The sequence below is a fragment of the Scatophagus argus genome, chromosome 4, assembly GCF_020382885.2.
Source record: "Scatophagus argus isolate fScaArg1 chromosome 4, fScaArg1.pri, whole genome shotgun sequence".
NCBI classification, from domain to species: Eukaryota; Metazoa; Chordata; class Actinopteri; family Scatophagidae; genus Scatophagus; species Scatophagus argus.
This window is the reverse complement of record NC_058496.1, coordinates 12,782,298-12,806,789: the sequence shown is the minus strand read 5'-3', so window position 1 is coordinate 12,806,789 and position 24,492 is coordinate 12,782,298. Positions and strand designations below refer to the sequence as shown.

The window sequence follows — 24,492 nt, the reverse complement described above, 5'->3', positions numbered from 1 at the left end:
TAGTCTGCAGTTGGTTTGTAGGTTGCTCACAGGAAGCAGTTGCTGCTAGAGCAGTCCATAAAGAAGAGGGAAGACGTGTTAAGCGTCAAACATACAGAAATGAGTTTTTAGTCTGACTTACTTTATTTTCATTCAAGAGCAACCATTGAATTTCATTACAACTGCACTGAAATCAAAAATCAAAATCTGAAAATCATTCTTATTCATAATTAGAAAACTCTACATATACTATACATGGCGTAAGGTTTCTATTGAGGTGCATTAAACTGAGTATGCTGAATCAGTCATCATAATGAAATAACAGACCAGTGAATTGCATCTTAAGCCAAGCTGAGCTTTAAACCCGGTTTAGATTGTAGTTGTTACATTCAGCGTTAAGCAGAATTTCGGCTCCCTGCAGAAGACACTTGCTTCTACTAGTACAGTACTACTGCTAGTACTTACTAACTTTTTAAGTGAAACTTTTAACATTTGGCTCTTTAAAGGCAGATGAGTTAAGTGCATATTTAGTAAGGATGGACCATAAGGACATAAGTAAATTCTCACCAGCTGAAGGGAGCTTGAATTGCTTCTTGTCTCCGCATTGCTGTAACTCAAGACGCGCCAAAAAAGTCTTGCTTCCTCTTTACACTCTTTGTTCATTTTATGATTACAGTAAAAGTTCATTTACATTCAGAGAATTCACTCTGAAGTAGTACTAATGTTAGAGAGTAACTGATCATGAGTTTTACTTGAGAGCCTAAGAATGTAAGTACGCACACACACAAACACACACACACAAATCACCGACGAGATAAGTCGACAGACGGTGGGAGCTGGTAGGCTGGTTGGCTCCTGAAGTCATTTGACTGTTTGGCTGAGGGGCTCACAGCTTGGCGTAGTCCTTCAGGATGACCTCCAGCTTCTGACTCAGCATGATGTTCCCTCTGACCTTCAGCTTGCCTGAGAAGAACGCCTGGCAAAACAAGGACACACTTGAGTTATTTCTTTTCCCCAAGTCTCCTCTTATTTCTAGCTGGTTGACTGTTGGTTGTTTTCCAGTGCACAGGGAGTAAAACGGGGCCAAGAAGCCTGTGGCTAACACTTCATGCAAATGACAAAGAAACAAGCCAGGTCTTAGGCCAGAGGGAACACATGACAATTGGCGCTCTGGCAGCAGAACAATGACATAATATTCATATTCATATGGATCTGAGCTGTGAGGCACAGCAGAAAAGTCTATTGGAGGGGGAACTGAAATACCAACGATGTGCAGCGCTTTGCTCGGCTAAAATCAATCACGGGAAGGCAGTTATAACGACCCTGGATGACAATTAGCAATGTCCCTTTTAACTCCACCAGCTAATCTTTCTCCAGCTGCTCCTTTTATCGACGGAGAGGCTGGAAAGACTCTGCCTGAGGGATCTTCAGCACCACAGCCCGCTGATGCTCTTCGTGTGAGAGAAAGAGATGGACACATACACCGGCCTCAGATCAATATCAAGTGCTCCAGGAAGCATAGAAATTCTGTACAGTGATGGCCACTCCCTGTGACAGACGAGATGCTACTGAAATAATAAGCAGTGTCGATTGATTACCCGCAGCCGTGTGCTTTCTGAACTTCGTTTGATAGGTGATTGCTTTCCATTTTTCTTCTGACATGACGAGATCAAGGGAGAAGTTATTACAGACTGAAGGGCTCTTCAAAGGCACTTTCCCGTTAATTAAAATGTACAAGGGATGTTAACATCAAGGAGGGGGCAAGAAAGGTGGGGTTTAAAATATGAGGCTACATTTTTGTTGGTTTAGCAAAACCTAAAATGCTCACTTGCAGGAGGTACCGAGACGTACTGTTAGAGACACGCATGCAGACAACAAGGCGGTGCAGACAAGCCTTTTGTTAAAATGTGCTATGAATCCAAGACAGATTCGTGTCTGACTGATTGCACGTTACCTTCTGAGGGTTGAGTTTCCCCTGCACCACCTCCATGAAGTCTTCATCCGACACTGTGAAGGTCACATCCGCCTTCCCGCCGTAAGGGCCTTTGTGCAAGGAGCCGCTGCCGTTCTTCAGATCAATGGCTGCAGGAAGACAGAGGTAAAAGAAGGAATAACTCGTTTTTGAGCGTTTCCCCGGGTTGGCTGGCTTCACAGCTCATTTGCGTTTGGAGGGGTTGTGCAGTCTTAACAGTTTTTTGGTCCTAGTTTTGATGGTTTGACACCTTGTTAGCAACATGTCAATCTGGGTCAAATTAACTCGCCGGCTTTGTTTTCTGTAGCACTGAAGAGGCCGTCATGTTAAGACATAAATGGTGGAAAATGTCACCAACGACTTCAGTGACAGACACTGCAGCGAGCAGAAATATTAAAAATTTATTCTGACAGAAGGTTCACGGAAATCCATTATACTAGAATCAGTCCTGGCCCTCTCAGTGGGTTGTCACTACGGGAATTTAAATGTGCGAAACAGGAATCAATTGGGCAACTGCTGAGGTGAACAGCAGTCTTCTTCGTGAGACACGTTTAGCAGACAAATTACATGGAAAGAAAAATCTGTCACTTCTATCCTGTCAGAAGTTCAAATTTACATACACATATAAAGTGTAATAAACGTGCTCGATTCTGACAATTCAGATTCTCAAATGAGCCTTTGATTATATTCTGTATTGTATGTGCAGTACCAGCACTTTTAATGCTTCAATGAATGTCTTGTCGCAAAAACAATTTCCTTTTGAGGGACGATGAGGAGCTGACCTGAGCTGATATTTCCCACAACGCAAACACATTCACGTGTTTGTACAGCAGTGATCATCAACTGATGACGTCCGGGCCCGCATGAATTCAGAAAACGCGTGCATCAAACATTACTGACGAGTGGAAGAAGTCCAGGCTGTCAGTTAGCCTGCCAGCTCCTGGTAACAGACCAAAAAGTCTGTAGTTCAGAGTTCACCTGTTCTACAGAATCAGATTATTTTCCAACTCCTTCCTCTCTCCTCTGAGGGGGTGACTGAGGAGTTATTGAAGTCTCATACTAGTACTGTTGTATGCTTTTTGTCTTCTTCTTTTTTTTTCTTTTTTTTTTTAGCTAAGATGCGGATTCATTCATTTGCTGGAAAGTCAGTTTTGTACTGAGCACTGACTGCCTCCTTGGGGGGGAAGGTCTGACAGCATTTTCTTGTTAAGTCCTTAGTTATCATGATGGATTTCCAAAGTTTCTTAGAAGTATGTTCGCTCTGATAAAGGCTGCTAAAAATAATTTGTAAGAAAAGGTAAATAATAGGCTAATTAGGCCTATAAATATTTTCTTTAAATTTGAAAGTCTGTTCCCCTCACTGTGTGCTTCCGAGAATTCTGGCCTCTTGGACAAATGCAGTTGAGGACCCCCGCTGTGCAGCATACGGAGCACTTACTCCACTGTGCGGCATTCTTGCCATCCTTGGTGATCTCCCAGCCGAACACAGCATTCACCTTCTTGACCAACTCTGAGCCCAAATCTTTAATACGACGACCGATCTCTGCGAACACCAGCTCGCTCTGAAGGCCTCCTCCCTGCGCAAAGGTAGAAATAAGAGAAACTCTCTTCGCTGGAGGCCTGTAAAGGACTGTAGTTTGAAAGGAGAATTTTCAGACTGACATACTTGAGTGAGATTTTCTGGGGAAGCTTCTGATGTGCCGTGCAAATCCACGTAGGCGCCCGCTAGCACAACAGCATCCGTCTCCTTCACCTGGATCAAACAAAAGAGCGCTAATCAGAAAGGCACAAGCAAAAACAGATTTCAAACTCAAATCTACCCTGATGCTAATTACTGACTTTGCACTGGATGTGAATTCTGTTGCCCTCCTTCCACATCTCAGTCTGTAGGGACTGACCCGGCATCACCGGCTTCACAAAGCGAACCTGAGAAAGAGAGACAGAGAATTGAGAGAGGGTGGCGTAGTCGGAAAGTGACAAAATATGTCACTTTCATCTTTCATCTTTGGATGTGCAATTAAATCTGCAGCACAGGATGCTAACTAGGAAAGCGACGTACATGAAGACCTCGAGGCAGCTCATAAATTGTTGTGCCAAGTTAAATCATTACATCTTAAGAAATTTAAAAAAAAAATGGAATTCAACAAAGTTTATCTCAGAGTAAATTGGCAGGCCACACTGATGACGACAAACAGAATATTAAAGTTCATTTTTGTGATTCCTTTAATGTTAGGTAATTCATTCACACAAATAAATTGATTATAATTCCGAGATCAAGGAATTATTGTTTCATCCTTTGGAGAAAGGGAGACTGTCTGTGCCTGACCTGAACGACATGTCTCGATTACTTACGAATTTTCTTCAGACCTAAAAAATGAAAACTGTCAGTACAAAAAGAAAAAAATAAAAAAACTGATGAATGAGACAAATTCTAATCAGACGTGGCACCGAGGAAGAAGCCATGTCACACAAGTGGTTCTTTTGCAAGGCCCCCAATAATTCCTAAAATGTATGACAGGGTTTAAATCACCACTAAGACTCACTTTGATAGCCTTGAACCTGGCGGGGTCATTGTCGGCAAACTGCTTGAGGACGTGTCTCGCAGCGAAGCCAAATGAGCACAAGCCATGCAGGATGGGAGCCTTGAAGCCTGGCCAAAGAGAATTTTTAATACGGCATGTTTAAGTATAAATGAGATCAAAACACATCATTTGACCTAAAATCCCAGGGAACGACTGAGTCCTGACTAAGATGCATTAAGACTCAAGACCATAAAAGCCACAATAGATGTACGGACGCTCACCTCCCATGGCAGCAAAGCTGGGGTCTATATGCAGAGGGTTCCAGTCTCCACTCAGACGGTACAAGGCCGCCTGTAACCGCAGGGGGAACGGAAATTGTTTAGATCTATATCTAATTCATAAAGCCCTGAACTTTTCATACACAGATTTGGAACGAAATTAAATTATCATGAAGGCAATAGAAGAGACACCTAAAATAAGAATGGCTTTGAAGTGATACGGTTGGAGTCATTTAAATTGCTCAAGGGATTTCGTTTTGTTTTTTTTTTTTTTAAGATTCATTCTTCATACTTTTTTATTTTCTGCTGCATCATACACTCTGTGTTCTTTTTTTAAAACTGTACAAAAACGCTGTTCAACAACTCTGCCGTACCTTCCCATTTTGTCTGACGTGTTTTACTTATTTCAGAGGCACAAAACAAAATGTCCTATTTTCACCCGCATTGTTACTGTCAGTGCGGCTAATTCATTCAGCGACTAAACCCACGCAGACGCACTCACTTGGTCTCTTGTGGTGCAATCAATCACCACAGCATCTGGTGCCCGTTTAGGTGGAGGCACAGGAGCCTATAGGAAACACAGAGCAAATAAAACAATTCAAACATGAGGCAGCATGCGTTCCTGGGTGACGTCTTTTTCACCTCAAATATGGAACATACGCACTTTGGCTTTGTCAGAGGTTCTCCTCCCTCCAAATCCTCCAGCGCCGACCACAAACACCGAAAACTGGTTGTAGGCGAGCAGCTCGTTGCCACTGTAGGTGTTCACTGCAAAACAGCACAAATGTGAAGTTCAAACTGCTCCTGCTGTGAATCAGATATTCCGACCATTTACTTACAAGAAACAGTGCCATGAAAACAAATGCAACAAGCTACAACGGGCCGCCCCGTGTTTCTGTGAGCAGCTCCCGGACTTGTTTGTAATGGCACAGTGTCCAGTCTAAGGCTGGTTACTAGAAAACATGGATCCAAGTAAAGGCATTTGTTGGACATACAAAACAGTGAACGGATGTTGGATGGATGAAAACTCAACATGGTACCCTTAAATATTATCATGTAGTAATAACTGATATTTGCCTCAGAAATGTAGTTTAGTCGAAGTATAAAGTAGCAGAAAAAGGAAATAGTCTAGTTAAGTACAAGTGCCTCGAAACAGCACTTGATGCAGTCGTGGCTATTTAAAATTTTTAGTGAAGTAAACTGTAAATGCAAGCAAGAGGGTTCCAGGTTCGAATCCCGGTCTGGGCCCTTCTATGTGGAGTTTGCATGTTCTCCCTGTGCCTGCGTGGGTTTTCTCCGGGTACTCCGGCTTCCTCCCACAATACCAAAAACATGCACATTAGGTTAATTGGCTACTCTAAATTGCTCCTAGGTGTGAGTGTGAGAGTGTGGTTGTCTGTCTTTGTGTGTTGGCCCTGTGATTGCCTGGCAACCAGTCCAAACCCCGCCTCTCGCCCGTGTGACCCCGACAGATAAGCGGTATTGAAAATGGATGGATGGATGGAAACGGTAAATGCAGTAGAATCTCCTTCAATGCTGTTTTCTTATTAACAAGCTATGGGCAGACGTTTCATTGTGTTTCAGACTGCTAAAGGGGCAAAAGTAACTGAATTATTAAGTTCATATCTGCCGCCTGGTGATCACTTTGAATCACACTCAACACAATTCCACATCTCACAACTTTAATTACAAGAAACACAGCGAGCAGAAACACCTGTTTCAGCCACAGTTCCTCATTACAGAACATTTATAGGAAAATTAGAGCTGGCTGTGAGGAGACAATTAGTAGCCGTCTGACCTGTCAAACTGCTGGCTGGAGAATTTCATGGGGTCAATTAAAAATATAACCAGACATGAAAAACATGGATGGATGACATCTCGCCCAGAAATAACTTTCACTCTTGGAGGACAATAGAAGCTGACTGGTTTTAGTGTGCATAAAGAAATTACAATTTTCTTCTGTGAATCCTCAGCGAACCTCAGGTCCCACGTTGTTTGTTTTAAGTCGGATTAATTATAGATCAGAGTGGTTCTAATATCATCCGTCTCTACAGAATTGTCAAACAAAAATATGAGCAATTCTCAGTCCATTATTTCAATCCCCACAGACACGGACTGTAAATTAACTTTCATTAATTCAGCCTAAGAGGCAACTTTCAGGAAAAGACACATTGAAGAGATGAAAACAAATGAATGTGGAATAAATACACTATATAAGTTGTGAAACTTACCATCGAGGAGGATGACGGCTCCAGATCCTTTGTCCAACACGTCTGCTATGGTGGCCTCAGAGGTGAGTTTACCTGAAGAAGTATTTTACCCATTTACATTCCAGTTCACTGATGTGCTGTAATTCAGTAATTATGTTCTCCACACTAGTAGCTCTCATGTCACGACAGAGGCTTGCCCCACTTTTTACCTCATCACCATGTATAATCATTTTGTCAAGTTGTTCAAGGTCATTTAACAGCACTTTGTGCAGTTTTTAAACGTGCTTCCACTCCAGTAGTCCAAGACTCTAATACATGTACTCACTTGAACTGTACCTGAGATGATATGATTAGTCAGTTAATCTACTGGGAATTTGATGATCAATTTACCATTTAGGTCCATTTTCTAGAAAAGAAAAGAAAATGTCCAAAATGTGATGCTTTCAGCTTCTGCAAAGCGAGGATTTGCCTTATGTTATCCTGTCATGGCCAAAAATATTGGCACCCCTGCATTTCTGTCAGACAATGCACCAATTCTCCTAGAAAACTGTTGCAATTACAAATGCTTAATGTGTTCTCATGTTCATTTTTATTTGCATTAGAGCAACAGGAAAAAAAAGCCAAATCTGACACATTTCACACAGAACACAATTTAGTATTTGGTAGCACAAACTTTGGAAAAAAAATAACTGAAATCAATTACTTCCTGTAATCATCAATGAGTTTCTGTAAAACGTAGTTTAACCACGAACTCTAGCGTCGCAGATCACCTGTGCACTATTTTAGTAGGCTAGGGACTGCGTACAAACTGATAAATGGCTCTGATATAACATTTTAATAAATCATAATCAGATCTAACAGGATTTGAGTATTTCTGTGACTTCCTGTACAAGAAACTGTACAGACTGAAGGCTGCTAGAGAATATCCGACTTGGCCAGAACTTATTATCTCCACCCCCTGCTGCTGCTGCTCCACCCGCCTGCTCTCATCCGCTTTTCCAGGCGAGGCATTAGGCTTGTTTGACATTAGGCAAGTCAAACAAGCCTAATGCCATGCACACAGTCAAGACATCCAGTGCCTGAAGCAGCAAAGCAATCTCAAAACATCAGTGAACAGAAACGATATTTGACTGGATTGCACTTATTATAATGTAAAATCTACACTAACTGCATAAAATACCAAACTGTATTTACTTTAATGGCAGAGAAGGAAATACCTGAAGTTGGCAAAGGTCTATAAAGCTCCAGATACTGCTCTCCATGTAGAACCTGACACAAAACATTAGAACAGCTGTAATATATAATCACACCACCATCTTAAAGCCTCACTGGTATTAGTAATGTGTGTGCCAATATTGATCTTACTGGGTACAACAGTGTGAGATATGCTAATGGATACAAATATGCATATAAATACACAACAATAGCAAACACAATCTCACACGCACACAGAAAAGCAGACGTGTATGTTTTCCAACCTGTGTGAAGTCTATGTTGAGTCCAGGGACTGAGCTCAGCCCGCCATCCATCATGGCTGCCTGGGAGGGAATGACCCCAAAGGTGGGGAGGCAGCTGAAGTCTGGATGGCCTTCATACAGGAACCTACAAGAAAATGCTAGTGTTACTGAACTGTGAAAAAAAAATAATTTAAAAAAAACAAAAAACATTTTCACAGGAAAGATGTCTGCACAAGGCCACATTTGTAAGCCTGAATAGATTTTAGTGTTATTCTTCCTCCATGCAGGTAAAAGTACAGTGAGTGTGATTTCTTTCAGTTCAATTTCACACAGGCTGACTTTTCAGACCCCTTAGGGCAGTTGTAGTCACGAGCACAAACACAAACAGACACACACCTGAGATGGTCTGGGTCCTTGGTGGACATGCCGACCCCCAGTGCATACAGGATACACTGGGTGTGGGTGAAGCTGAACGTGGTTGGTAGTAGTTTATGTCCCACAGCCACGGTCTGAGAGGAAAAGAGAGGATTTTAGTATTAGTATTTAGTATAGCTTTGTCACCTTTTAGACATAACGGCACAGCGAGGGCAGAGAATGAAACGTTATCCTGTAATTCAGACAGAGAAAAACAATGTGTGATTCTGCAGATGAAAAGCAATAAGGTTCAGCCCATGGTAGATTAGGTCCACAACCTAACTCCTGAGTACAAATGCTTTAATAAACACTACAGTGAATTAATCAATCTTACCACATTATACAGGTGGAACACTGGCACCAAGGGAATAAATAATGAATCGGTCGTTGTTGTTACTGTTACTTTCTCAGCAGTTATAGAAAGCCTTTTTAGTTATGTTGGCTGCATGGCTCTAAGGATGGCAATGTCGGTCAGTCCCTGTCCCACTATGATCTAGACTGAAACATCTCAGCAACTACTAGATGGATTGCCATCAAACTGTGAGCAGACATTCACGGTCATCAGGGGGTGAAGCCTCCTTACTTTGAGGATCCCCCTACTTCTTCTTCGTCTCCTCTAGCACCACCAGTAGGTTAAAGTTTTCAGTTACTCTGTGAAATATCTCAACATCTATGGGTTTGGATTGCCACAGATTTTTTTTTTCTATCAACATGCATGCTTAGCAGATTGACTACAAATGAGTCCTGACTTTCTCTCTAACCCCACCATGAGACTGGCATTTGAGTTTTTATGTGAAACGTCAAAATGTCACCCCAAGCTCCTTCCTATGCATACTTTCTTGCTCGAGGGTGTTTCCTCTAAAATGTAACATCACTTTCAGGAAATGGCTGAAACCAGACACAAGATACACATCTTCTGTTTGTAACTTGGGAAAACGGAGAATGAATTTCTCAGCTTGGTGAAACTACAAATAAGACATTAATGTTAATATCTGTCAATCAACTGTTGGCACCACCATCAGGTCAAAATCTAAATTTCTCTAATACTGAGGTTTATGACCAAATATCTACAAAAATAACAACCAGCCGCTTCAGGCTCAGCTTTAATGTGGTTAATGCTAAACTAACAATGTTGAAAAAGATGAACATTATTGTTCTTTAACATCCGCACGGTAACATTGTCATTGTGGACCCTTTAGCACGAAAAGGTTAGCATTTAGCTCAAGGCCTAAAAACCGTGACTGCATTAAGAAAGGGTAAGAGCAGCTAGCATGGCTGTAGACTCTCAGACTAGTTAGGAGACAATAAAAAGAGTGAAAGCAGTAAAAGCACACACTGAAGAACAGTAATTTGATATAGCGAGGATAAGAAAAAGTATAAATTAGAAATGACACACATAAGGAAAACAAATTAATTTAAATACAGGTAGGAAACAAGATACAATTTACAAAGCAGCCAAAGGCCCGTTTGATTTAATCTGTAATCATCACCAGTCATCACTCTGACGGCCTGTTGGATCTCATAGAATTGAGATGAATAAGCACTATCAGAAATGATAAAGTAACGCCAGACAAGCCAGAGCCTTGGTAAGCATTCAGGACAATTTCAAAATGGATCCTGAATTTGACTAGTGGTCAGCACACAGAGGCCAGAAGTGGGGCGATGTTCGATTTGTGCCCACAGTTTTATTAACGACAGCCTGAAAATGGCCTGAAACTATGCTCCTAAAACTAAAAAATTGACGCAATTAAGTGTTAATGATACAAAGTCACAGATTTCTTTAAAAGCTCAGGGAGGTGGATCCCTTAACATTCACGCGCTAGTTCAAAGCAATATTGCTTGGCAGATTGGTGCGATTCACACTTACCACCACCTCTCAGCTGGTCGAAAATCACTACAAAGCCTGGCTTATTTCTATTTCTAATGTCATGGGACTTTGAGAAGCCAGAATACAAAAACAGTAGTCCACAGACTGAGTCCTACCAGGGACGTCATCCATCATCTCCGTTCCCTTTCCTGTGCTCTATGCTACAGTACTACAGACTATCTCACTACTATAGTATTTTTGAAAAAGAGAGACACATACTAAGAATTATAAGGCATGTGTGAGAGGTACGCGACATGAAATAAATATAAGCACAGTGCAGCATAATTTAAGGCATATGTATAAAGACTGCATGAATGCAACTAACACAATAGATGTACGTAGCACAAAATATGCAAAACCCACACGCGCACACACACTCTTAGCACAAATCTAAGTCAGCTGAGGACACAATGGTTATGCTTGTCTTGAGGCTACATTGTGAGTCTGTTCCAAATCTCCAGCCCAGACAGGCCCAGACACACACACACACACAAATGTTAACTTGGGGACATAGCATACACTTAATTTCATTTCTTAATTTCATACTTATCGTAACCCTAACCACTGACCCCAAAACAATCTTTTTCCCCAACTGGGGATACAGTTTTTGTCCCTAATTGGACAGGCCATGCCCAGTCCCTGAAAGCAGTCTAAGTCAGACACACACACACACATCTCCGGCAGAAACAGAGTCAAGAGCACATCAATACCCACGACAGAGTGCGCATCATTTGACAGTTTAGGTACTGGATCACTGAATCGTGATATAATTGAAGCAGGCTGGTAGTTACTATTAATGTCTTAGAGGTTGGGAAAAATAAAAAAAATGACTCATATGTTGAAAAAAGTGTAAATATCTGGTTACAATCAGATATTAGCTTAAAGACCACAAAATACAAAATGGGGTAGGAATATTAAAGTTGACTATGCAGTGCTAATGCAGTGTTTATGCGTTTCGATCAGAGAAAACAGGAGATAGAAAAATCACCGAGTGTTTTACACAGACAGACAGTACACCACACATTGCTAGTGCTATGCTATTCATAGTTTGTTTTATTCCATTTCATTTTACGCCCTTTGCTTCTGCATGGTCCCATGTTGGATTGAATCTGTGTCTCTCATTTTGGTTCTGTCTGTTTGTTTTGTGAACACATGGACAATTGTGTTATGTGCAGGTTGATGTAAAAGAGAATAAAACCCGACAGATCAGGCTCTGAAACATACAACATTATAAATTTATTGCCAAAAACACACACACGTATTCTTTCTTTTAAGATTTCTAGGCGCATTTTCTCCTTTTTTTACTGACAGTTAAATAGCGCTGAAAAAGGAAATTTGGGTAGAAGGGTGCAGCATGCTACACAGGTGCCCAGCTGGAACCAGTGGTGGCCATTACGATTATATGGTGTGCATCGTAACCACCGGGATGCCGCGACTGTGCAGTATTTTCGTATCAGTCCAGCTCTGAGTCACACTGGCTGCTATTTAGAGGCTAACAGATAGGCCTTCCACCAGCATTAAACGAAGCATCATCCTGAATTCATTGAAATTTCATTCATTAAAAATGTTTAATCAGCCATTTCGTTAATATGGTGACAACAAAAATCAGAGAACCTGTTAGAGGAAGGTTACAAATAGAGATTAATCTGTTGATGGTGTCACTACTGCATTATACAACGGGCTTAACAGAAAAATCGGGACTATTTCTGTGGATAATTATTTCATGTGTGTCACTTGAAATAATTAATACTTATACTTGTGGCCAAATGTTTTATTCAAGCAGCTCAGCCATGTGTGAGCTGTAACCAGTTCACTGTGTGTGATTAAATGATAGGGAACTCAGTGAAGTGATGGCACACACAACCAGGGAGTCGTCGCTACGCTATTGTGCTCCAACATCTTTTGTACATCACATTTGAAAAGCTAATCCGAGTCGACGCTTGTCTGGTGTGTCACTGTTTCATATTTACAGGAGGACGTCAAAGTATTTATGTATGGTGCAGGGAGCTTTGCTCGGCAGATATTAATGTCCCTGACTAAACACACTGCAACGGTATTAAAGAGTCATGAGTTTCCATGTTTGAAAGAGTCTGAGATTTTACAGCTCCACACTTTCAAAAGTCATTATCAACCATCCGTTAAAGTCGCTACTACAGCCACAGTAAGATCAGTGATCTAAGGAAATGAGGTGGAGAAAAACATTGATGGACATGAAGTAACAAGTGTTGAAACAAGGTTAAGAGCTGCAGAAAAGGAACTGAGACAAAATGGTGTTGAGGAGGCCAGCTGGAGGAGTTAAGTAAGTAAGTAAGTAAGTAGAAAGATTCAGGCGTTGGCAAAGTATACTCCTACTCAATGACGTTTACTTTAACTTAATGGGAGTCTAAACAAGTTCGACATGCATTCATATCAGGGTTTCTGGAGAGTTTTGAATTTAAGACTCTCTGAAGTCTTTTTAACACAATATAGCCGTTTGGTGATTTTACCAGTATAAAAGCATGATAGAATTCTACAAAAGACAATATGGCCAAAAGTTACTTATTCACACTATTTCAGTACTTGCCCACAGTATACAACAATAAATTTTTAATAATATAAGTAACTGCATCAATGCAACCTGGACAAGCAGCAGAAAAAGGATTTATGGATTAACCAAAAAAAAAATTAATTTTATTCAAGTACATTGAGGTTTTTGATGAAACATGCCCATAATGAGTTAATGAGCTTCATAGCTTGTAACGAGCAGTAGTGACAGTGTTAAGTAGAGGTCTGAAATCTGTGCACAGTCCACAGTCCAATAATCCCACTTTTAGTCTATGGGCACCTAATATCCCCAAACAGACCGCATTCGGATACAAATACATTTTCTAACCAACACTGCTTCATACAGCAGGCAAGAGAAACCGTTCAAGAATTCTGCTAACCAAATTTAGAACTTTAAATTATTTTTTTTAAACCTATTGTTGAGGAAGACTTTTTCAAGACCTGAAAATATCTTCTACAGTACTGTAAAGGGCAGAAAGCAGCAAGAGCTATCTCTACTCACAGGATTGATTCCCGAAGACGAGGCTGCAGAGGCTGCAGCAGCCGTTGAATTTGTATCAACTCCTCCCTCTGACTCCACTCGAGACAGCACACTCACAATTGACTGTAGAGACTCTACACAAAAGGTGAGACACGACAGATGAGTGGAAGCACACCAGAACAACACGCCACAATAAAGGACGATGAAGTGACAGAAAATAATTCATCATCACCGACACTCATTACATCCTAAGGGGAGCGTGAACGACTGAAGCTACAGGCCACAGAGATATTCGTGTATTATGCAAATAGCTTGTACCCCTGTAAACAAGCTTATTGACAATACATCCAGATGACTTTTGGCTAAACTAATCCAGGCTAACACTGTGTTAAAGGGATAGCTAAAAGGATTCTGTTAATTCTCATCCAGCTAAGTTTTACTTTCAATTAAAAAGGCAGCCTGAGTATAGAGTGGAAACCACATTTTTTATTGCAGCTGCAAATTTTGTAAACTAAAGCTGAGGAAACCCCTCTCCTCAAGGAAAACCTTTGATATTTCAAAACAATGTTTATTTGCTTTATAGCAGAGAGTTAGATGAGAAGCTCATTACCACCCTTACGCCTTTACGCTCAATGTGAAGTTGCTTCTTGTAATTACACCAACCTTGACGATTTATCAATAACTCGGATGCTTTAATCTACAAATCCTGATTATAATGATTATAACAACATTTCTCAACTGGTACCCCTGAGAGAAAGTTTAGGGTCCCTCATTTCTGACAATTTGTTCACATATGGGGATCAAGCCATCACCCAGATATTAAATCATTAAATCTCGTAGGAATAAGCTTAAGGATTTTTTGCTCCGACAGCTCCAGAAAATTTTTAATCTGCAGTTAAACGGCTCAAAGTAAAGTTAAACAGAGTTGTAGGGAAATGTTAACGCACAATAAGAACCTATACTGATCCAGGAGCTGCTTTAAAATGGATGAATGTGAGGTATAAATGCTTTGAGAACAAACATGACCAGTTCTGTATGCATTATAACATTACTTGTTTACATAATTCCATAGTGTGTGTTCTCAGTTTGCTTAAAATAAAACGTAAATATAAATTATTGAATTATTATATAATGAATGTGTCCACCCAGGTAAAACAAGCTGTGAATGTGTATGCAGCTGGAGAGCGAGACCGGGAAGAGCGCAACCACTAATTACCGTCACTCAGCGGCAGGCTGTTACAGAACAGAGGCAGCAACAAGTCTGTGTAATAAGTTACAAATGAGGAGGCACTACAAAGCCATGCTAATGAGGCCAGCTAGCGCCCTACGGGACTGTCACCCTTGTTCAGTTAATGTTAACCTTTCTTCGAATGTACATCTGAGAGTGTGGAGAGGGATGGAGGAGGCGGAGAGAGACAATAAACATTTGCCACCCTCTTGTTTGCGTGAGACCTTTCGGGAACAAGCCTGGTGCTTGTTCACACACACTGTTTTCACCTTCGCTTGTTTTCTCCTCCTCATTTGCTTGATCTCTAACACCATCTTGGTCTCGGTAAACTGAGTTCATGTTGTTTCAGAAGTTTCTCTCTCTCATAAATGATCAGTTATACAGTGTCATTACATGACAGCTGCACTGACCTTGATTGTTTTATCCTACGTCATTTTTAACCACATTTCTCAACTGAAAAAACGTGTCTGAGCTCCCCAGAGTTGGTGTATGAGTGTTATATAGTGTAGTCCACAATTTTCACATGTGTCTACTGCCAGTTTAACACACAAAGATAACAGTTTACCAAGAAATCACCCTACAAAGAGCAAACTGTACAAAGAGCATGATTGCTTCATTGGTAAGTATCTGATGGCTTTGATGAGATTCAGCCATGTGCAATTTGAATCATTCTGACTCAACGCAGAATGAGTCAAACAAGTTTGAAAGCAGACCAGCAGGCTTATGAGGAGGGGGAGGAGGCTCAAACTCTCACTCGAACTCAAATAAAGAAAATCTGGGCAAAAATGGCAACATGAGTTGAGTGGGTTACTGGTTTTAAGAGACATCATGTTCCCAGAGAATAAATGAACATTTAAGACTCAGCGTTCAAGATTTAATTAATGACATAAATTCTTACATTTATGTTTTATATTTTCATAAAAAATATCAACCATTAGACCACAAGAAAGTTTAAACTTGATATTTACAGTATGGTTCTTATGTAAGTGTGACGTGCAAGTGTAAGGGGGCATGTACAGCATGTAAGGACATGTACAGATGCATTATGTTATTGTGTAAACATGTATTCAACCTAATGCATTACTGACCTTGTACAGTAGCAGGCTTGGTGGCATCTGTAAAATCACAAATTTTGTCCCAATGGTCCCTGACAGCCTCAGGGGTCATGACTTTGTTCTTTTGTCTCACAGTTTGGCCCAGAGAACGCTCCCAGCGCACTGCACACATGGAAACACACAAATAAAGAGGTCACTGCATAGCAAAAATTCACACACATACAGTACCAGTGAACCAGGAACTAATGAATATCATAGATGCATACAGACACCTCCTCGGGAAAAACACACAACACTCACATTTACCAATCCAGCCGGCACCAACCTGCAGGGAGATGAAACATGAGCAGCTGAATAAACACACTGGATCAAAAATATTTTTCCTCTATGTGAAAACTGAACATGTGCCGATGGTATATTACTGTTCTGCATGACAAAAGAAAAAACAGACACCAAGCTACAGACAGTATGGCGGGAAAGCGCTTTGTTTTCCGCATACCTCAAACAGTCCTCCGTTTTCTTGGCATTGTTCATGACACAGCCAGAGGACCAAGGGGGAAACATACTCAGGCTTCAGAGTGGCCACAAGGTCTAAATAATGACAAAACACATCCAGATATGGAACAGCTTCTTTTAATCTGTTGCACAGTTGACCTAAAGAACAATCATTTAACAGTAGCAGTTATTGTTCAGCACATACTTATCTGTGTAATTTTTCAAGATAATTTTAAATTTTTAATACACTGCTGCACAGTTAGTGCTAAACCAGCATAAACTGATTACTAAAAAGGCCTGGATATTTTTTGGATGAACATTCAGAAAAACTTAAAAACAAATAAAAGGAGTCACAAGTACTAATAAAAAGTTCTCCTCAACATGTTGTACTCAAGCAAATTTGACAAAGGGTTTCAGTGATATGATTCGTGTGCTGAAAATATCTGTACCCTTCAACAAACAAAACATGGTGGCAAAACAACAGGCATTCTGTTTATCTGCACTCTGCAGTGTTTAGCAAGTTGTTTGGGTTTTTTTTTTGCTTGTTTGTTGTTATATTTTGTTTTTTAAAGCGTGAGTCATTGAAAGCCAACATATGGAACTAAGTCATTTACTAAGGTGAGGCCATCCTGAGACAGTTGGCACGGCGCACTGTGACAGATGCTACTGCAAAACAACACAGCAGGGCAACAAAACCATTCCTTTAATCTGTCACTTAATACCCTTGTCACCAGGGCTGCAGTAACAGAACATGCACAATATGCTCATGATGAATAGACAATTACGGATACTGTGTTTGGTGGGTTGGAAAAACGTTTCCCATGTTTATGGACTCATAGAGCTTGACTGAGTTCACTGTACATATCCAACCTGGCATTACCTTCTTTCTTAAGAAATATTATGAACATGAAAAACGTAAACGTTTAAACATATTTCCGTATTTTGATCTGTCCCGTTGTTTAGTCTCCCTGCTTACCTGGGGGCATGATGGTCTCTGTGAGGCGTGACCCAGCAACGGGAGCAATCGTGTTGCAGTGGACGTTGTACTTGCGGCCCTCAATAGCCAGGGTGTTTGCAAGGCCCAGCATGCCCAACTTGGCAGCACTGTAGTTGGCCTGACCGAAGTTGCCATAGATGCCTGCAGCTGAGGCAGTCATGATGATTCTGGCCACAGACAAACAGAGGCAACACGTCAGTGACAGGCAGACTAATGGGAGACAGAGATGGCTCTCACACACACACACACACGCGCACGCAGGACCTCACAATGTGGTACATATTTCATGCATGCATTAGCACGCAAGAGTATGTACATGTAACATCTAGTCATGTGGTATAGCCACAGTCACAGTCATGGACAAACACATACACACAACACACAGCAGCTTTACCACTAGTACATAAGTACACATTTACTCAAACATATTACTTGCACAACAGTGAGCACATGTTGTATGTAAGAATAAATGCATGTGTGCACACCAGCCACAGAGTCGTGCAGACGCAGTTTTGCAAGTAATTTGATGCAGAGAGTTTCATTTCAGTCAAGCAAAAGTAATGAGGTTAAACACTACTGCTACGTTAACTGTGAGAGACATCTGAAACCGTTTCGCAGGTCATCAGAAGGCAGTGATCCATATCACACTGCACTCATACTGTATGCTGCAATGGAACCGGAGGATTTTATGCACTAAAGCCTATAACTCAGCGACTGAAGGAACCTTTCAGACCACCAAGAACTACTACAAAGAAAACACATTTTAGTTGAAGAAGTTAAACATCAAACACACAAACTGTCTTATGTACATTTGAGATCTGAGCATAATTAAAAATAAGCTTTTGCATCATTTTATTCACAGCCTTGACTTCACAACCAGACTCTGTCTGTCTGGTGGAGAGTCACGCCATGAACCCTTCTACTTTTCATTTCATTCTGTTATGGTTTTATCTTTAAATACACCATCAACTTTCGCTTAGGGTGACTGCACCCAAAGATTGAATTTTAAACTTGCCCATACAGTATGTAACAAGCAGAGCTGTACTCGAGGAGGTAGACGTGCTCAGGACCAACCTCTCTAGACAGCAGGAAAGCAAAGGATCTGGGTCCTGACCTCTCCAACAATTTCTCTAACCCTGCCCTAACCCTAACCAACCCTACTCTGCTCTCACTGGGATGTCATGTCAGTGACTAATCTGAAGTCATCTGCCAGGTGAGAAGAATACTTAGATGACTGTAATATAAACAAAAGGCCTTCAGCGAGCACAGAAGGTTAATTTACTTGTAAAACCCATAGAAACTGGATGGGGATGAAACTCAGGTTGACAACATTTCCTAACAGAAAATATATCTAAATGAAAAACCTTGTTTGCACATTTCAGGATAAACAAAAACAGGCACACAGTACTTCTATGCTTGTACTGATAAATTCATCTATTTACGAAAAAGAAAACTTAACTCACAGTCGGTTTTCAAAGGCATCTACAGATATCTCCAAGTCACTTGCCCACTCAGGGAAATTACTGTGAATTCTCTTCACCTGCAGTGAACCAACTGAATATAAGAACGAAGAAAACTATTCTGACTTATCCATATATTACCCATCCTTCCACTAGTGGAATGCCCCTTTAACCCGCTCCTCTATATGCATTGTGTGTAAAATGCATTTAATGCATACATAATTCTGAACTGACCATGATTATTGTGTCTTTTTCTATGAAATTAGAGAACACATTTACTTCAAAACCTTGATATAAACTAACATTACCTGCAACCACTCAAGGTACAGTAAGCTGCTCTTGAGCTCAGTGTAGTGAAACTTTGTCCAAAACGCTATTTCAGTTATCTACTGTGTGTCTCCTCCTCTCAGGAAGAACACCTTGTGTGCATATATGGCTTGATGTGTGACCTTCTTCTGCAAATTATAATTCAAAACATGTACACCCCAACAGACCTTTTTGCAGCACATATTTTCACTTGTCATGGCAGTAAAAATGCAGGTGTTCAGTTCAGCGACAGAATGCAGCCATCATTACTGTCACATTGTATTAGCTACACCTGGGTTTAATGTCTTACAAGAGAAAGGCTTGCCTTTAAATCCCAGTTAATGCAATAACACAATCCGCACTGCATGTGTGTTTATGGCAGCGATGTCTTGGTCTTCCATAACAAACTGACTGCATCTTAAAGACATGAATAATACATATCTGTATATATCCTCACTGCTTCAAATGATAAATGATACACTGGATGTTTTGCTTCTCATTCAAGAGCCCTCTCCAGGGGTGGATATTTGAACTTTGCATGCTGTACTGCTTAGAAGAATGCGGTGAGTCTGCACAGACATCTTGGCTGTTTGGTGTGAAGTCCTCTATTCAAATTGTGCTCAAAAAGTTGAGAGTGCAGCATAGCCAAAGGAAATGATTTCCTACATTTTTTTGGTGATTTACATGTTCATATTAAATTTGTTGACTTGGGCTTTTATTAGTATGCAGATAGTTTTTTATTGTACACCATAAAACCAGTGGAGCGAGGTGTATCAGGAGGTATCCGCTGACTAATGTCAGAGTCGGAATATGGGTATAATAATATGATGACACGCATGCTTTACACAGAATACTCATTGCCTCAAGTGCATATCCTCAAGAGCCCCCTTGAAGTGGGGCACACAAAGCCCATTTTGAGTTTCTCTGACATCTTGAATCAGGTCTTACCACATAGACTTTTATGACTTATATCTGCTTGAATGCAGTCCAGACTTGGTCTGTCTGCTGAGGATACTGCAACTCTGTCAGATCTAACAAAAAAAAGAAAATAAAAAAAATCCTACCCACGGAATAGGAGAAAGGCACAGCTCTTCTCCAAGTCAATAGCTGTCAGTAGCTGAGCTCCTCACCTGCCAAACTTTTGGTTTTTCATGTGGTTCCAGGCAGCTCTAGTTACCAAGAAGGAGCCTCTCAAGTGAACTCTCTGGATCAGGTCTGCAATGGTGAGTAAGAGGAATGACGCAATACATTATGGATCAGATTCAGTTTACAGTTGATTTTTGAACTCCCACACAGACAGACTGTTTAATAGACATATTGGACATGGCTAACAACCCAAGTTAAAAATAAATGTATTCTTGTACTTTTAACATGGCTGCAGGTTTTGATTATGAGTCACAAAAATGTGATGCTATGGGATGACCTCATACACAACAGAAGTTAATGAAAGTGAAGTGAAGATCAGAAATAATTTCATTACCCCAGTCCAAATCACTCGTCCTTGCAAATGATCGGTCACGAAGAATCCTTTGTAAAGGAAAGCAGGAATGGGTTTAAGTCTTTTCTGTCTTTGTGACAAAACCTAAGGTTCTATTTAACATGACTATAGTGGTTCAAAATATTGCAATCAAATAGCCACTCTTAAAACAGATGAGATGATGATTAGACCTAGTGAAAAGTGTGATAATCATTATGGAATTACTTACCCGGCATTATTGACAACAACATCTGGACAAAAAAAATATTTTAACAGGTTTAGTTCAAGAATTGGTTCAAATAACAGCAATAACACTGCTTTCTAATGATGCAAAACTTTGGTTTACACCAGTGCTTCTCAAATAGTGGGGCGCGCCCCCCTGGGGGGGCGCGGTGCGATGCCAGGGGGGGCGCGTGTGACCCTGGGGAACATGCTTTTTTTGCCGTACTAGAATAAAGTGTAATTGCACATCCACTACAGTAGTTGGCAGTGGCGCTCTCATTGTCAGAGTGTGCGCAGGGAGTATTAGCTCTATGGTGTAGCGGCTTTTTTGCACCGAGCAGGCGATATGAAGTGTAGTAAACGAACCCTTAAGAGACAACATGAAGAAATTTTTAACAGGGATGAGAAGAAAGGCGGAGAGAGCCGAAGATAATGAGACAAAAGTAACTCACCCGAAAGCTAAGACGAGGAAATATGACGAAGCATATGTAGCGCTTGGCTTCACTGTGACTACAGTGGGAGACGAAAGACCGGTGTGTTTACTGTCTAAAAATGTTGGCAGCGGACAGCATGAAGCCAAATAAATTAAGGCGTCACTTGAAGACATTACATCCCAATCATGCTGATAAGCCGCTGGAGTTTTTTCAACCAAAACGTGCCGAATATTGCCAACAATCATCCCGCTTTGTGAATGCTACTTCAGTAAACCAGCGAGCACTGTTAGCATCCTATTATTACATATTATTAAATATTATTACATATTATTATTACTATTATTTATAGTCGCGGCGGAGAGTGGGGGGGGGGGGGGGGCGCAAATTGTTTTCTACTTGCTGGGGGGGGGCGCAACAGAAAATAATTGAGAAGCACTGGTTTACACAGTAGTGCGATGCAAAAACTCACCTATTCTTCCAAATGCATCCAGTGCTGTTTGGATCAATTTTTCTCCATCTTCCACAGAGTCTGTGTGTGCATGACAGAAATGGACACTCAAACTTTAAAAAAAATATATATATATATATATATATATATTTGCATTTGATATAGTGGTGAATTTTAAATTATTTTTCAAAATCGAGCTTCCAGAAGACTCTATGCATTGTGTAGTTTCAGTTATATGTCTGATTCATGGCTACAATGTTCCCGCAGCAAAGTACAGAGTTTGGTGTTACAACATATAACCAACAGGGAGTGAGGCATCTGAGAACATTTTATTATGTACAAGAGAAAGTTGATCGCACTGACGTCTTCAGTATCTTGAGCAACGATATATGACGAGTCACCTTTTTAAAGAAGCATTGTTATTGACTGTTGAGCATCATAGTCTGTTTTGTTTTCATGCCACTGCATTACACAAACAAATACATTTTTATGTTTTGCTCTTTGTTTATGTCAGATGCACAAAGATAAGAGGGGGATACATGTATCTTCAGTACTTGCTAACAGCTTCATCAGTAAGCTACTCAGTCTGACAGAAATCAATACTGCTTTGGGGCCTTTCATTACATAAGCTAGCTGAATACCAGAGAGTAAGCAAGGAAGACAAAACAGACAGAGATGATGATGATGTGCCAGAGAAGACTTAAGACAAGTAGAGTTCAAACTTCTCACCATAGTTCGCCACGGCCTTGCCTCCCTTCGCTCTTATCTCCTCCACCACCTTATCAGCAGCTGCAGAACTCTTTCCACCCCCTTTAGTGTCTGCCCCAAGGTCATTCACTTTATTGCAACAAGAAGAAAAAGATTAGAAATAATGGGGTGAGTTCTGCAATTCTCCATGACTGATTAGGTTATGAGAAGAGTGCAGCTAAGCTGATTCTTTGTCCCTAACCAGTTCAGTCCAGGCAGCAGGGAAAGCTGTTATTTTGGGGAAGGTAAACATTGATGTCAACACCTGCAACCTTGTAGTCCAAAAAGTATGCAGTGCAATGCATATTTCTTTATGAAACACCTCTGAGGCATAGTTAATCTATAAAATCACCTAAATCTGCAGTTTCAGCTTTACCTCCATGCAGGGTATCTCTGCTGAAACTGAGCACCAATTTGATGCGTTTACTGTGGATCGGTCATGTCAAGGCTGATAGCTAATCCACATAAGATCTGTATCTGTGCCAGTTCCAGTCCTGTGTGTTTGATTGTTGCATCCATACTTATTCAAAATCAGGGCACCTCCAAAACCACAGTCATCTCTAATAGTGAGTCATTATCACATACTGCTGTTTTTCTGTATGCTGCTATTATATGGGTGATTGAAAAAAAGCTGATATCAAGTCCCAAACACCTCAGGCAAAACATCAGATTTTTTTCTGGGCCAAAATGTCAACATGCACACTACTTTCCCCTGTTCCCTTCCCACAGCAAACAAAAAATAGAATCAACTGAGGTTCAACGACAGTCAAGGTCCACATTTAGCAGGCATTTCACTATGCACATGGATGCCTGGTTGCACTAATCACATAACAGCCATTATACCTACCCAGTCCAGAAATGAGGTAAAAGGGGCATAAAATGAAGACTGTTCACGTACCTACAACTGAGGCTCCTCTTTCAGCAAAAGCCAGTGCATATTCTCTGCCAAGGCCTGCGGGAAGAAAGACAGTTGAGTAAAATGTGTAAGCATACTTTTATATAATCAAACACCTGCATCAACTATTACTACGGTGTTGTCGTACGTGCCCTTTGACACACTTGCACTGATATGATTATAAGCCATTGCGCTACATGTACTTTGCTCCCTGTGTTCTTCAAATGACAAGGCTGCTAAAAGTCTGTGTTGGTCAGATCAATACTGTGCGTGTTGTACTGTAATACCAACAAATATATCCCGTTGTTTCCAGAAAGTTCATGTGGGCAAAGATTGTTTACATTTACGACTTTGAGGCTTGCAGCTGTGTTAGCCAGCGTTAGCAACCAGCAAGATACCAAGCTTAACTGCTGGGCAGGTAATGCTGCAAAAAGAAAGATTCGCACACTAAGCTAGCTGTCTTAATAACGTGCTTCACTTATTACATCTCTGAAACTAGCAGGTTAGCACTCGGAGCTAACGTTACAAAATCGATGTGAGCGTCATCACAGTTAGCAGCATTGACAGCCTAGCTAACGTTCAGTGCATGATGATTTTACCTCCTCCGGCCCCAGTGACAAGCACGACTCTTCCCTCGAATGACAAGGACATTCCTATGAGATGTTATTCTCCGTTTCTAAACGCTACCAGCACGCTGGTAAAAAGAAAAACTCCTCCACACAGGCAGACAGCAGGGTGAACTTCGTTACAAGTTTCACTTCCGCAATTACGAGGGGGCAGTCTCAGCAGTGACCAATCAGAAACTATTATTTAATTAAACATGTTTTCGTCACTGTTGATTTTACATATGCGGTCTACTTTGAATCTACTTGGAAGTCTTTTATTTTTTTTATATTTGCAAATTTCATTGCATGTTTTATGAGAAATCGTCTGCTGATACCTTCCTCTATTTTTTATATTAGATTTGATTGATCATTACAGTACTGTTCACCATGTAAGAGTTA

The 24,492-nt window shown here is 40.8% G+C and overlaps 1 protein-coding gene across 1 annotated transcript; it reads right to left on the bottom strand.

Moving 5' to 3' along the window:
• Nucleotides 1-100: 100 nt before the first annotated feature.
• Nucleotides 101-24,268, bottom strand: hsd17b4 (hydroxysteroid (17-beta) dehydrogenase 4). Its single transcript, XM_046387828.1, has 25 exons — nucleotides 24,088-24,268; nucleotides 23,492-23,545; nucleotides 22,576-22,683; nucleotides 21,868-21,927; nucleotides 20,972-20,993; nucleotides 20,746-20,792; nucleotides 20,396-20,480; nucleotides 17,479-17,666; nucleotides 16,507-16,598; nucleotides 16,308-16,332; nucleotides 16,041-16,169; nucleotides 13,746-13,858; nucleotides 8,815-8,927; nucleotides 8,440-8,563; nucleotides 8,179-8,230; nucleotides 6,983-7,054; nucleotides 5,416-5,519; nucleotides 5,254-5,319; nucleotides 4,755-4,824; nucleotides 4,495-4,601; nucleotides 3,791-3,877; nucleotides 3,618-3,704; nucleotides 3,390-3,528; nucleotides 1,934-2,061; nucleotides 101-955 (listed from the first exon to the last, which is right to left on the bottom strand). The coding sequence occupies exons 1-25, from the start codon at nucleotides 24,137-24,139 to the stop codon at nucleotides 866-868; spliced, it is 2,214 nt and encodes a 737-aa protein (XP_046243784.1). The 5' UTR covers nucleotides 24,140-24,268; the 3' UTR covers nucleotides 101-865.
• Nucleotides 24,269-24,492: the final 224 nt, after the last annotated feature.

What these genes read in the sequence shown, in the direction of transcription:
- hsd17b4 (XM_046387828.1), bottom strand. Translation starts at nt 24,139, where the DNA reads ATGTCCTTGTCATTCGAGGGAAGAGTCGTGCTTGTCACTGGGGCCGGA. An exon ending in GGATGCATTTGGAAGAATAG is followed by an intron (nt 20,994 to 21,867) that starts GTGAGTTTTTGC and finishes TTTTTTGTCCAG; the next exon opens with ATGTTGTTGTCAATAATGCC. An exon ending in CCAGGTTCAAGGCTATCAAA is followed by an intron (nt 3,878 to 4,494) that starts GTGAGTCTTAGT and finishes TCTCTTTCTCAG; the next exon opens with GTTCGCTTTGTGAAGCCGGT.